At 33.8% G+C, this 11,897-nt stretch overlaps 1 protein-coding gene and 1 non-coding gene across 2 annotated transcripts; both read left to right on the top strand.

The window, feature by feature from the left end:
- LOC113329038 lies at window positions 1–2,234 on the top strand. Its single transcript, XM_026576012.1, has 4 exons — window positions 1–142; window positions 907–1,082; window positions 1,200–1,381; window positions 1,473–2,234. The coding sequence occupies exons 2-4, from the start codon at window positions 911–913 to the stop codon at window positions 2,097–2,099; spliced, it is 981 nt and encodes a 326-aa protein (XP_026431797.1). The 5' UTR covers window positions 1–142; window positions 907–910; the 3' UTR covers window positions 2,100–2,234.
- A 481-nt stretch (window positions 2,235–2,715) lies between these two features.
- Window positions 2,716–2,787, top strand: TRNAP-UGG. Its single transcript has one exon. It is a non-coding gene; the product is annotated as a tRNA-Pro (tRNA).
- The last annotated feature ends 9,110 nt before the right edge of the window (window positions 2,788–11,897 follow it).

Raw genomic sequence — 11,897 nt, forward strand, 5'->3', positions numbered from 1 at the left:
TCTCAGCACTTCCATTCCTCTTTGGTACGGTCACACACTTTCTCTGTGAACTGAAAGAGACAAAAACCCATTTCTCAAACCCTAAATCTCTTTGAGTTTCTTTAGGTTCCTCCTCTTCATCTACCTTATCCTTGTTCTTGAGGTAAAATATTCTTCTCTCCTGGCTTCATTTAGTTTAGAGTTCATGGTAATCTACTTGTACATGTTATTTTTGTTGTTGTAGTGCTTACTTTTTCTCTGATTGTTTACTAGATTTGTAACTTAGATGTGATTTTAGTTTGTTTTTTGAGATGTTTGAAGATATGGGTTTTGTTTATACATGGTGTTAAAGTATGGGTTGATGTTAGAATTTCACAAATTTTATGTTTTGTGCTCTGTATTTGAAGAATGTAACTTAATTTTGGTTGTTGGATGTTGTGTTTGTATGTTCTTTTTGGTGTTTCTGTGATGCTTCTCAAAGTGGGTTTGTGATGTTTGAAGTTATGGGTTTTGTTGATACATGGTGTTTAAGTATGTCAGATTTTGGTTGTAGGTTTAAGTTGGATTCTCTGTTTTTGTGCCCTATTTGATGTTTCTTTCATGCTTTTCATGGTGGGTTTGTGATGGATTTTTTGTTTTTGTCTTCTAATTGATGTTACAATCATGCTTTTGGTGCTTGCCCTTTTTCGCGCCGTGGTTCGGGAACGGAAAAAGGGGATATGCTTGTACAATCTCAGTTCTTTTTGTTTGTCCAATGATGGATTTACCAGATATGACTAGCATTTTGTGCTGATTTGATGTCTATAAATTGTAGATTTGACAAAACAAAGATGTGTGCGTTGGTAATTGTTTGAGACCTGATGCTGTCCATAATGTATTGGTTATGATTGTTAATTATAAATCTTGTTTTGCATAATCTGGGTTAAGAAAAATGGGAGCCGGGAGGAAGAAAAAGACGAACCCTTTACCGGAAAGAGTTGTGCGGCATCCAAGTGTTAACTGCAGTGTAACAGCAAGGAATTTGAGGACTCATGAACTTGGAGGTGTCATACTTGGGTGTACAAGAGAAACCATGAAGGAATGCCTCACTAACAAGTTATTCGGTTAGTTCATCTGCCTAATCTATCCACCTCTGAGGTCTATTTGTTGTCGAATTGCAATAATTTTTATGTACGTTGAGAAATTCCTCTTGCTAATTGTGATAAAGTCTTTTCTAACAGGTTTACCAGCTTTCCATATCTCATACATAAGGAAGATCAAACCTGGCTTGCCGCTATTCTTGTTCAATTACTCTGATCGAAAAATGCATGGAATTTTTGAAGCTGCAAGCAATGGGGAAATGAATATCAACCCGTATGGATGGAGTGAAGATGGTCAAGAGCTTACTAAGTACCCTGCACAGGTATACTAGTCTCTCTGCGCCTAGAATTTGTTCTTTTCTTGTGTCAATAACAGGCATTGGATTTCTAATTTCGATAATTACCCGTGCTCAGGTTCCCATTTGTGTCAGAAACCATTGCAAATCACTGTTGGAAGAGCAGTACAAACCAATACTCATAGACAACTACTACACTGAAGATTTCTTTTGGTTTGAACTCGACCATACTCAGACCCGTAACTTGATCTCGCTGTTTGAACCCTTGGTCATAGCTAAGAAGCCGAAACGGGCTTCTAAACACGATAAGAAAGTTGGGAGAGTTTCAGAGGGCAGTAAGTTGAGTCAATTGAATAAGCGCCATAAGCCTAATGTAGCATTCAAGTCTCAAGTTAAGGTTCCACAGTATTCATCAAACTGGCATGTTCTTCTGGATCTGAACTCCGACTCTATTGAACCCGAAGAGGAAGGTCAGGGCTCTTCTATTTCAGAGGATGAAAGTCCTTTCTACATGGGAACCAATTTCGAACTAGGTTCATCAAGTGCAACTCCATTTGAGGAAGAAAATGAAGAGGAAGCCGTCCACTGTAAACTACTGCAGTTGGTTAATGAAGGAGAGCAGGCAAAGAGTCGCTCGATTTTCCGAAGAAGCATCTCAAGGTGGTTTAGTGCTGTACCTTTGTCAGGCTATGTAGCTTTGGTGTTCATAGCATTGGTGTGCCTGAGAGTTTACAGTGAAGTGTGAGGATTTTAGATAGACCGGGCTAGTTAGTTAACTTATCTAAAGGAAGGGTTAGTGATTTTCTTTTTTATTGCACTGATGATTTGGCAGCTAATTGGATTGAAGGATTTCTTAACTATGAAAACTTTATTTTAATCATTATTGTAAGTATAAAATCACATTAATCAATCTAAACTTCACATGCCAAAATGATTCACACAAAATTTGCATTCATAATTGTTTCTCCTAAGTTCTCTTCTATACTCTCTCTACATTGTTGAGGATACAGCAATTAGATGTAGCAGTTAAAGATGTTTGCGCAGGGCGCTCCGATTATGATGCGATAATTGCTTTATACTCAAATTAAAAACCTGACCTCTCTAAATCTCCGTAATTGATTAATCTTTTTGAGAAAAAGTAGGAAATTAAGACAAAAAGTTAGGTAATAAAATTGTTTTGGGAAAAAAAAAAAATCTATGTGTCACTCTTTAAAGATGGGCCACATACTTGAATGATGTGGCCTGACCACATCGTAGCCGCACCGTGTGCATGGATTGAAGAACTAAACTTCGTGTGTGGAAAACAGTGGACAACTGGGCATACCGATGTTATAATTTAAGTTTTGCTTTGACTAACATCCGGGCATTTGGTCTAGTGGTATGATTCTCGCTTTGGGTGCGAGAGGTCCCGAGTTCGATTCTCGGAATGCCCCATTTCCATTTACAAAAGTTTTGTTTTGGTGGTGATTATTTACTGTTCCGACAAGCCCATTTACAAAAGTTTTGATGGAACTTATTAGCAGATTTATAGAAACATCCCCTTTGTTATTATTCTTTGGCCTTCTTGAAAAGAAGGCGTCTCGTTCATTTACTTTTTGCTGGTGATTGTTTATTGTTTAGACAAGACCATTTACAAAAGTTTTGATGCAACTTATTATTCTTTGGTCTTCTTGAAAAGAAGGCATCTCGCTCATTTACTTTTTGCGGATGATTATTTATTGGTTAGACAAAGTTCATTTACAAAAGTTTCGATGGAACTTATTAATAGGTTTATGCAACATCCCCTTTTCCATTTGTTATTCTTTGGTTTTCTTGAAAGGAGGCATCTCACCTATTTATTTTTTGTAGGTGATTGTTTATTGTTCACACAAGCCCATTTACGGGAGTTCTGACGGAACTCATTAGAAGGTTTATGGAAACATCTCGCCAAGTCATCAATTTTTCCAAATGTGGAGTGGCTTTTATGAAATACACTCGAACCTAATTTACTCGTACTCTATTGCACATTATGGGTATGAAAAATTAGCTTTAAGTGAAACATATTTGAGATGTTAGCTATTTTTTAACATTGATATACGTCACAATCTTTCCATATTTTGCTAGGTAAGTTGAAACGGAAACTAGATATTTGGAAAATGAAAACCATAAATCAACCTAAACGAACAGTTCAAGTCCAATCAATACTCAACTCGATGGCCACTTGCTAAATGTCATCATTTCCACTTCCGACAAATATTATCAACCATATGGAAGCTAACCAAAGGAAGTAAAAAAGGATATCTACCAAAATCTTGGTTATCCATCTATACACCCAAAAAATCTGGTGTGTTAAGTTTAAAGACATTTTAATGAAGTTATGTTAACCAAGTTAGTTTGGATATTAGTCACTCATTCAGATTATTTATGGGTTAAAGTTTTGAAAATTAAGTATTTTACGAGAAAATATCTTCTTCATCTTACAAGAAAAAACAAGGAACTTGGATTTGGAATAACATCCAAAGAGGTTAACTAATGTAAAGAAGCATTGTCTCTGGATATTTTGCAAAAGGGAACTGATTAACATAGTCCCATATAGATGAGTACTATATTGAAAACATCACATTCAATTAAGACAAACATACCATGTCAATAAGGTTTCATATCTACTACATCATCCTAGTCAAAGATGGAACATCCAAATGATGAGAAGATGTATGGATTCAGAAACCATATAAAGAGATATTTGTTATTCGAATCCCTCATCAAGGAGAAGTCAATCTCATTTTTCTATGCAATTGTATATTCAAATCCAACAATGAACAATGTTTTGGTTTGATAAAGATCTAGGAATCCAGATGATATTGAAATTGATTACAATACGGCCGTTGTCTTTGAAAGATATGAAGAAGTAGATGCCATTGTGTTTTAAAAAAGCACACATAGAATCCTGACGACACTCTGCACCAAATAAATATTGTATTTATACATATTAATGTCAATGTTGAATTTATAATAATACTAGTCGTAAAATATTTTATACGCCTGATAAGAATAGTTATCACATTTATATTGATATTAGAAAAAACATGGGATCAAAAACTGATGACATTGGAAAAATCATGTAAGACTATGCATATACCTTTGGTGTTTTAACGTCCTTAAACATCCCGTCCTTGAATATCTAGTATGGAGAAACCATAGCCTTGTTGAAATCTATCCAGTGGACCAAGGAATTAAATCAACAACTAAAATAACAAAATTCGATCATACTCACCTCTTAGAATGTCATTTTTCACTTCAACCCATAAAATCAATAAAAAGATACAACATAACCATACAACAAGATATCAAATACAAAACTTTAAAAAAATATTATTCTCGTATTTAATCCACCATTGTGACCGTTGTTGCTCCATCTTAACCTCGGCTACTATGTCATTCGACTCATAAAACTTCGTCAACTTTCTTATAATCAAAAGTGATAAAACCAAAAATTAACACAAAATTAATTTAATACGAGTCATTTTGCTATGTAACCCCCTTATTCTCATTACATTCAGCAGTTTTCATCTTGGATCGCTTTATACCCTTCTTGATTTCTACCTATAAATTTTGGTTTGCACACAAAAGATATCTAGTGCCATAGTACATCATTATAATACTATATTTATTAACATATAATACGTTTTACAAAAAAAAAGTTTTATAAATGTCATGGAAAAACTCAACATTGCTTTCTTATTTCCTTATTATATGTAGTGTGCGTTAATACTAAGTAAATTATAGATATGATAAACACACATTATGCCCAAATGTAAGTTTACCTTTTTTGAATATGAATGTTTGCTAAAGAATATCTTTTGTATACAATTTAACTTTTATGGTATGACTTTGTTTCTTTTCATATATGAACACTTTCTCTTGTATATATATATATTTTTTTTTTTTTTTGCGAGTTCAAACATCTTGGTACACTTGTTTTTCATAAAAATAATTTTAGCGATAGTTATTGAAAGTTTCATGGGAGTTTACACCACAACTTCCATCAATAAGCTCACCACTTGGTGTTCTAATACAAGTTCGAATATTTAATAAGTGAAACAACCAATGGTTATTCCTGTGACTATTTGGAAAAAATAACGGTTTCAAAACTATGTTTTTAGCGGGTTTGGAAGTGTTGAGCCTAGTTTTTAGTTTGAAGCTTGCACGAGGAAGACACCAAGTAGTTATTCTTGAAGGATGTGTGGCTGGTTTTGCATTTGTTGGAGTTTTTATTCCATAAGACTTGCAAACATCGAGAATAAAAAAGAAACACCCAGAAATTCAAATATTGTATCAATTTCCTAAAATTGACTCACGAGTCGACCAAAGTTGACCATATATTTGTAGTGGGGTATTCTGGAAACTAGTTTGATATTTTCTTAGTATGTTTCTTAATCACTGTTCATGCGACCACTTGCTGAGAAGTGGCCAATAATTTTTGAGTTTGTCACTGTAAAGTTTAAAAATGAAAAACCGGGGGTCTGACAACCACACCCAATATTTCGCTTAGGCAATCTGTATCGACTAACTCCAATTTATTTTCAAGAGAATCAACTAGACAGTCATACTCAATAAAGGAAAATACATCCAAGATTTATATCTCAATTTCTCAAATCAATATGCAATCGAACATATAGAAATCTGTGAGCCTAAAATAACTGGGATGGTACCAAAGACCAAAACCAAGTGCCAATCAATTTCAATAAACAACAAAGGTTGGATTTAACAATTGATTGAACTACACACAACCTGTGATATTTCAATCATATAAAAATATAATACGGAAAAGAAATAACACAGACACCAGAAATTTTGTTAACGAGGAAACCGCAAATGCAGAAAAACCCCGGGACCTAGTCCAGATTTGAACACCACACTGTATTCAGCCGATACAAAACCAATTAACTTCGGGCTGGAATGTATTTGAGCCCTAACTAATCTCACATTGATTAAGGCACAGTCGCGTTCCTTACGCCTCTTAAACCATGCCGGATTCTGCGCACTTGATTCACTTAGATGATCTCACTCACAACTAAGGATAGCTACGACCCAAATTCGAAGACTTGATAAACAAATTTGTCTCACACAGAAAAGTCTATTGAATAGATAAATCTTTCTCCCACATAAATACATACGAGTTTTGTTCTGTCTTTTGATAAATCAAGGTGAACATGAACCAATTGATACACCGGTCTTATATTTCCGAAGAACAGCCTAGTAATATCAATCACCTCATAATAATCCTAATCGTATAAAATCAAAGCAAGATATTGTGGAATCACATACGATGAGACGAAGATGTTTGTGACTACTTTTTATCTTACCTATCAGAGATTAAATCTCGAGCAAATCTTAGAGAAGATAGTACTCAACACGATATAACAAAGTAAGATCAGAACGCGCAACTACAGAAAAAATAGTTGGGTCTGGCTTCAGAATCCCAATGAAGTCTTTAAGTCGTTAATCTATAACGGTTTTAGGAAAAACCTAGGTTAAAGGAGAATCGACTCTAGTCGCAACTAGTATCACACGGGAGGTGTGGGGATTAGGTTTCCCAGTTGCTATAGTTCTCCCTTATATAGTCTTCAAATCAGGTTTGCAATCAATGCTACCTTGGTAACAAAGCATTCAATATTCACCGGAAGATGAAAACCTGATTAGAGTTAAGCTAATATCTTTCAATCGTTACATCGAAATTAGATTGTTACACACAAATGAAACATGACTTCATTTAGGTATGAGTAACCGTACCTAAAAATGTGCACATGGTTGGCTCAACAATAGTTAACCGAAGTTATCCATATGAACAATTTCATATCAACCTTGTTCATCTTAATCACAACTAGTTCAAATGACTCAAATGGAACTAGTTATGGAGTTTTCAATTGTTTATATTCTCATAGAAGTATACAAGATACAATTGAAGAAAAATCGATTTTGATTCACTCGAATCAATTCATGAACATTATAGCTACGGTTTGCACTTATTATATAAATGTATTTGTTCATGAACAAACCGATTTTAGAACTTAACCCACTCAAGTATGCAAACGGGTACACATACTTAGAGCTCCGGACTTGGTCTGGGTTCACCAATATGCGAACGGGTACGCATACTGTCGTACATGACTAATCTCAATTGAATTCCCAGACTTGAACTGTTAAGCTGGTACGCATACGGGTATGCATACTAAGTTCCCGGACTTCAACTATCAAACCAGTACGCATACGGGTATGCATACTGTGGTTCCCGGACTTTGAATAACTTGCAACAGTTAACATACAAATACGCACACTGTGCTATATCCAATCAATTGTTAATTGTCCTAAACTCTATGTTAATCATTAAAACATTTTGGAAGACGGGAATAACGCTGTCTCACACAAACTATGAGCTTCTAAGCTATTTTCAATTGATGAATAGATCAATATGAAACATTCTGATTCTACATCAAATGACTGTCTCACACAAATCATGTAAGATGTTACCAGGCGATTTTCACATGATCATCTTTTGAATTTCGTCAATAATAAAGATGAACTTGGTTAAAGCGAAAGCTTAATTACCAACACATATTTTGAGAAATATGTAAGCGAGTTAAACTCAGCTCGATATATCAAATGTGTATAGAAAAAGTCTATATAGCTATATGACTTTTGTCTCAATAGGAGATAGAATAAAAATAAAATTCCGAGTGATAGATAAGTTCAAGTCTCTAGATACCTTTTGTTGATGAAGTTCCACAAGATCCCCTTAATAGTTATTCGTCTTCAATTAATGAACATCGTGAAGTCTAAAGCTTAACTACACATTCTATTAATCTGGGACATAGCTATAAGTGGACTAGAAATTAATACTTATAGTTTTGGCAAGTAAACTTGACAAACAAGCTTGAGATAACAACGGTTGCGAGTTCAACCGAGCAGTGCTCTAACAAATATTTATATAGAAGAACTTATTCCACTGGACGCTAGGTCATGTTGGTTTGGATCCACCTGAAGAACCATTGAAGGCATCACGCGCTCCTCTACAGCTTGTTGATCCAAACTTAAGATACATACCTAAACCTGAGATTACTGACATCTTCAAGTTACCAGATAAACGTCCACTGCAATAAATCTCGATTGCGTTCTCGGTTCTCAACTTTGTGCCTTTGTTTGGGTTAGTTTATGGGGTAAGTCCTCCTTTGCTTATTTGGTGGAGTCGGCGCGGGTTTAACTTTTGAAATTATTTTCGTTTCTTCTTCCTCCTGATGTTTTTCTTAGGATCAGCATCTGAGATTTTTTTTCCCATCTTTCTAGGAGTTAACTCAATGAAATTCCCTCATGCGGTCGGCTCTGGCCTTTCCAAGCTTCCTTTTATGCATGTTATTGCCTTCCATTTTCACCTTGTGGTAATTTTGTTTGGTGCTTCCTTTTCTGGCTAGAGGTAAAATATCACCTCTCGTTTCTCTCAACTGTCTTTAAAACTGTCGTCATATAAGTTGCAGTGAACATGATAATTACCGCGACATTAAAAGAATCGAGTAAACTTATCCTTTTCGATTTGAAAATATAATTCTGACTTGAAACTTTGCTTATTCTGAATATGCAGATGGATTTATTTGTTATTAGTGAATTAATAATGTCTGGAGTTGCGCTCTTTTATTATTCACATATGCATCTGTCGTATCTAGCCTCAAAATAATCCTAGCAGTATCAGAAATCTAACGGAGAATAATTAAAGGTTAAAGTTTAATTAAAAACTATTTTGCATCAGCCTCTCCAATTATGACATTCTTAATAGACCGTTGACACATGGGGATGGTCCCATCGCTGAAGGGATTAGCAGGGGGACACTATTAGGCCCCACCATGAAAAAACATCTTTTTCATCTTACAAGAAAAACCAAGGAACTTAGATTTAGAATGGCATCCAAAGAGGTTAACTAATATAAAGAAACATTGTTTCTGGATATTTTACAAAAGAAAACTGATTAACATAGTCCGATATAGATGGGAACTATAAAGAAAACATCCCGTTATATTAAGACAAAAATATTTCCATGTCAACAAGGTTGCATATTTACTACATCATCCTAGTCAAAGATGGAACATCCAAATGATGAGAAGATGTATGGATTCAGAAACCATAAAGAGAAACTTGTTATTCGAATCCCTCATCAAGGAGAAGTTAATCTCATATTTCTATGCAGTTATACATTTGAATCCAACTAATGTTTCGGTTTGATAAAGATCTAGGCATCCAGATGATGTTGCGATTGATTTCAATATGGTTGTTGTCTTTGGCAGATATGGAGAAGTAGATTCCGGTGTGCTTTCGAAAAGCATATACAGAATCTTGATGACAATCTGCACCAAATAAATATTGTATTATACATATTAATGTCAGTATTGAATCTAGGAATATTTCTAATAATACCAGTGCTAAAATATTGTATATGCATGATAAGAATAGTTATCACATTTATATTGACGTTACGAAAAACATAGGATCAAAAACTGCTGAAATTTGAATAATCATTTAAGACTATGCAGGTACCTTTTGTGCTTCAAGATCCTTCAACATCCCATCCTTGAATATAGAGTATGGAGAAACTATAGCTTTGTTGAAAGCTATCAAGTCGACCAAGGAGTTAAATCTACACAACATAATTATTTCGGGGGACAATATAAATGCTATGAATTCAATTACTTGTTATCTTAGTAGTGTTTGAAGGAGTAACCACAACATCATTTTGGATTGTAAGTATTTACTCCAATTTTGGATAGGTGGAAATGCATATATATCAGAAGAAACTTAAACAAAATAGGAGCAAACTCTAGGTAACGTTTCCACCTTTTACATGTCAATCTAGAATATGGTTCAATCTCATGTATGTACATGTAAATATCTTAAACGATGTAAATATCCTCCTGTGAAGTTTTCTTTCCGATCAGAAAAAACGGAAAAGAAAACGTACTCACAAAGACAACTAAAGTAACAAAATTCGATCATTACTCACCTCTTAGAATGTCATTTTTCACGTCAACCCATAAAATCAACAACAAGATACAACATAACCATACAACAAGATATCAGATACAAAATCTTAAATAAATATTATTCTCGTATTTAAATCACCATTATGACCGTTGTTACTCCATCTTAACCTCAGCTACTATGTCATTCGACTCATAAAACTTCGTCAACTTTCTTATAATCAAAAGTGATAAAACCATAAATTAACACAAAATTAATTTATTATGAGTCATATTTCTATGTAACCCCCTTATTCTCATTACATTCAGCAGTTTTCACCTTGGATCGCTTTATACCCTTCTTCACTTCTACCTATAAATTTTGGTTTGCGCACAAAAGATATCTAGTGCATAGTACGTCATTATAATACTATATTTATTAACATATAATATATTTTACAATTTGTTTTTAAAAATATCATGGAAAAACTCGACATTGCATTCATATTTCCTTATCATATGTAGTATGTGCGTTAATACTAAGTAAATTATGGATGTGATAAATACATACTATACCCAAATGTGAGTTTAACTTTTTTACATATAAATATTTGCTAAAGAATATATTTTGTATACAGTTTTCCTTTTATGGTATGACTTTGTTTCTTTTCATATATGAATACTTTCTCTTGTATGATTTATTTTATTTTATTTTTTTTTCTTTTGCGAGTTCAAACATTTTGGCACACTTGTTTTTCATAAAAAAATAATTGTAGCTATAATTACTGGAAGTTTCATGGGAGCTTACAACACAATTGGCATTGATAATCTCATCACTCGATGTTCTAATAGAGGTTTGAATATTTAATAAGTGGAATAGCCAACGGTCATTCCTGTGACTATTTGGATAAAATAATGATTTCAGAACTATGTTGTTAGCGGGTTTGGAAGCGTTGAGCCTAGTTTTTAGTTTGAAGCTTGCACTAAGAAGAAACCGTTTTGTTATTCTTGAAGGAGTTGTGGTTGGTTTTGCATTTATAGGAGTTTTTAATGTTTCCTAAGAGTTGCAAACATCGGGAAAAAAAATCAAGAACAAAAAAAATAGAAATTCAAATATTATATTAACTTCCTGTTGCTCTAATGCAACGATACAAAGTGCCAAATTGAATACTAAATACAATAACCCGACATGCTATTTCCTCAACGTACCATGATCAAACAATGAGAAATAAAAACAAGGTAAATTACATTTTCACATGTGTTCTTTCATTTAAAGAATCTAATCCGATGGTCTTTTTTTGTTAGATTTATAATTTCATATTTTATCATGGTCAATCTATTATTAATGTAAACATTTTTTTTTAAATTTGGTTTTCCTAAATTGGTTTTCATAGTAAAATTTATTTACTGATATGTTGAGATTTTAATGCTCCCTCTACATAAATATATGTTTGGCGACCACCTTTAACGATTTATATGACAAAAGCACAACTATAGTAAGTACGACGAACACTTTTATTTTAACGAGTTGATATTCATTTTGGAATGGTTGTTATATTTGT

The sequence above is a fragment of the Papaver somniferum genome, unplaced genomic scaffold (genome assembly GCF_003573695.1).
Source record: "Papaver somniferum cultivar HN1 unplaced genomic scaffold, ASM357369v1 unplaced-scaffold_115, whole genome shotgun sequence".
Classification (NCBI taxonomy): Eukaryota; Viridiplantae; Streptophyta; class Magnoliopsida; order Ranunculales; family Papaveraceae; genus Papaver; species Papaver somniferum.

Excerpts from the sequence above, each read along its gene's own strand:
- LOC113329038 (XM_026576012.1), top strand. The coding sequence starts at position 911 with ATGGGAGCCGGGAGGAAGAAAAAGACGAACCCTTTACCGGAAAGAGTT. Across the intron at positions 1,083-1,199 it reads CCTCACTAACAAGTTATTCG|GTTTACCAGCTTTCCATATC; the intron begins GTTAGTTCATCT and ends CTTTTCTAACAG. Across the intron at positions 1,382-1,472 it reads TTACTAAGTACCCTGCACAG|GTTCCCATTTGTGTCAGAAA; the intron begins GTATACTAGTCT and ends ACCCGTGCTCAG.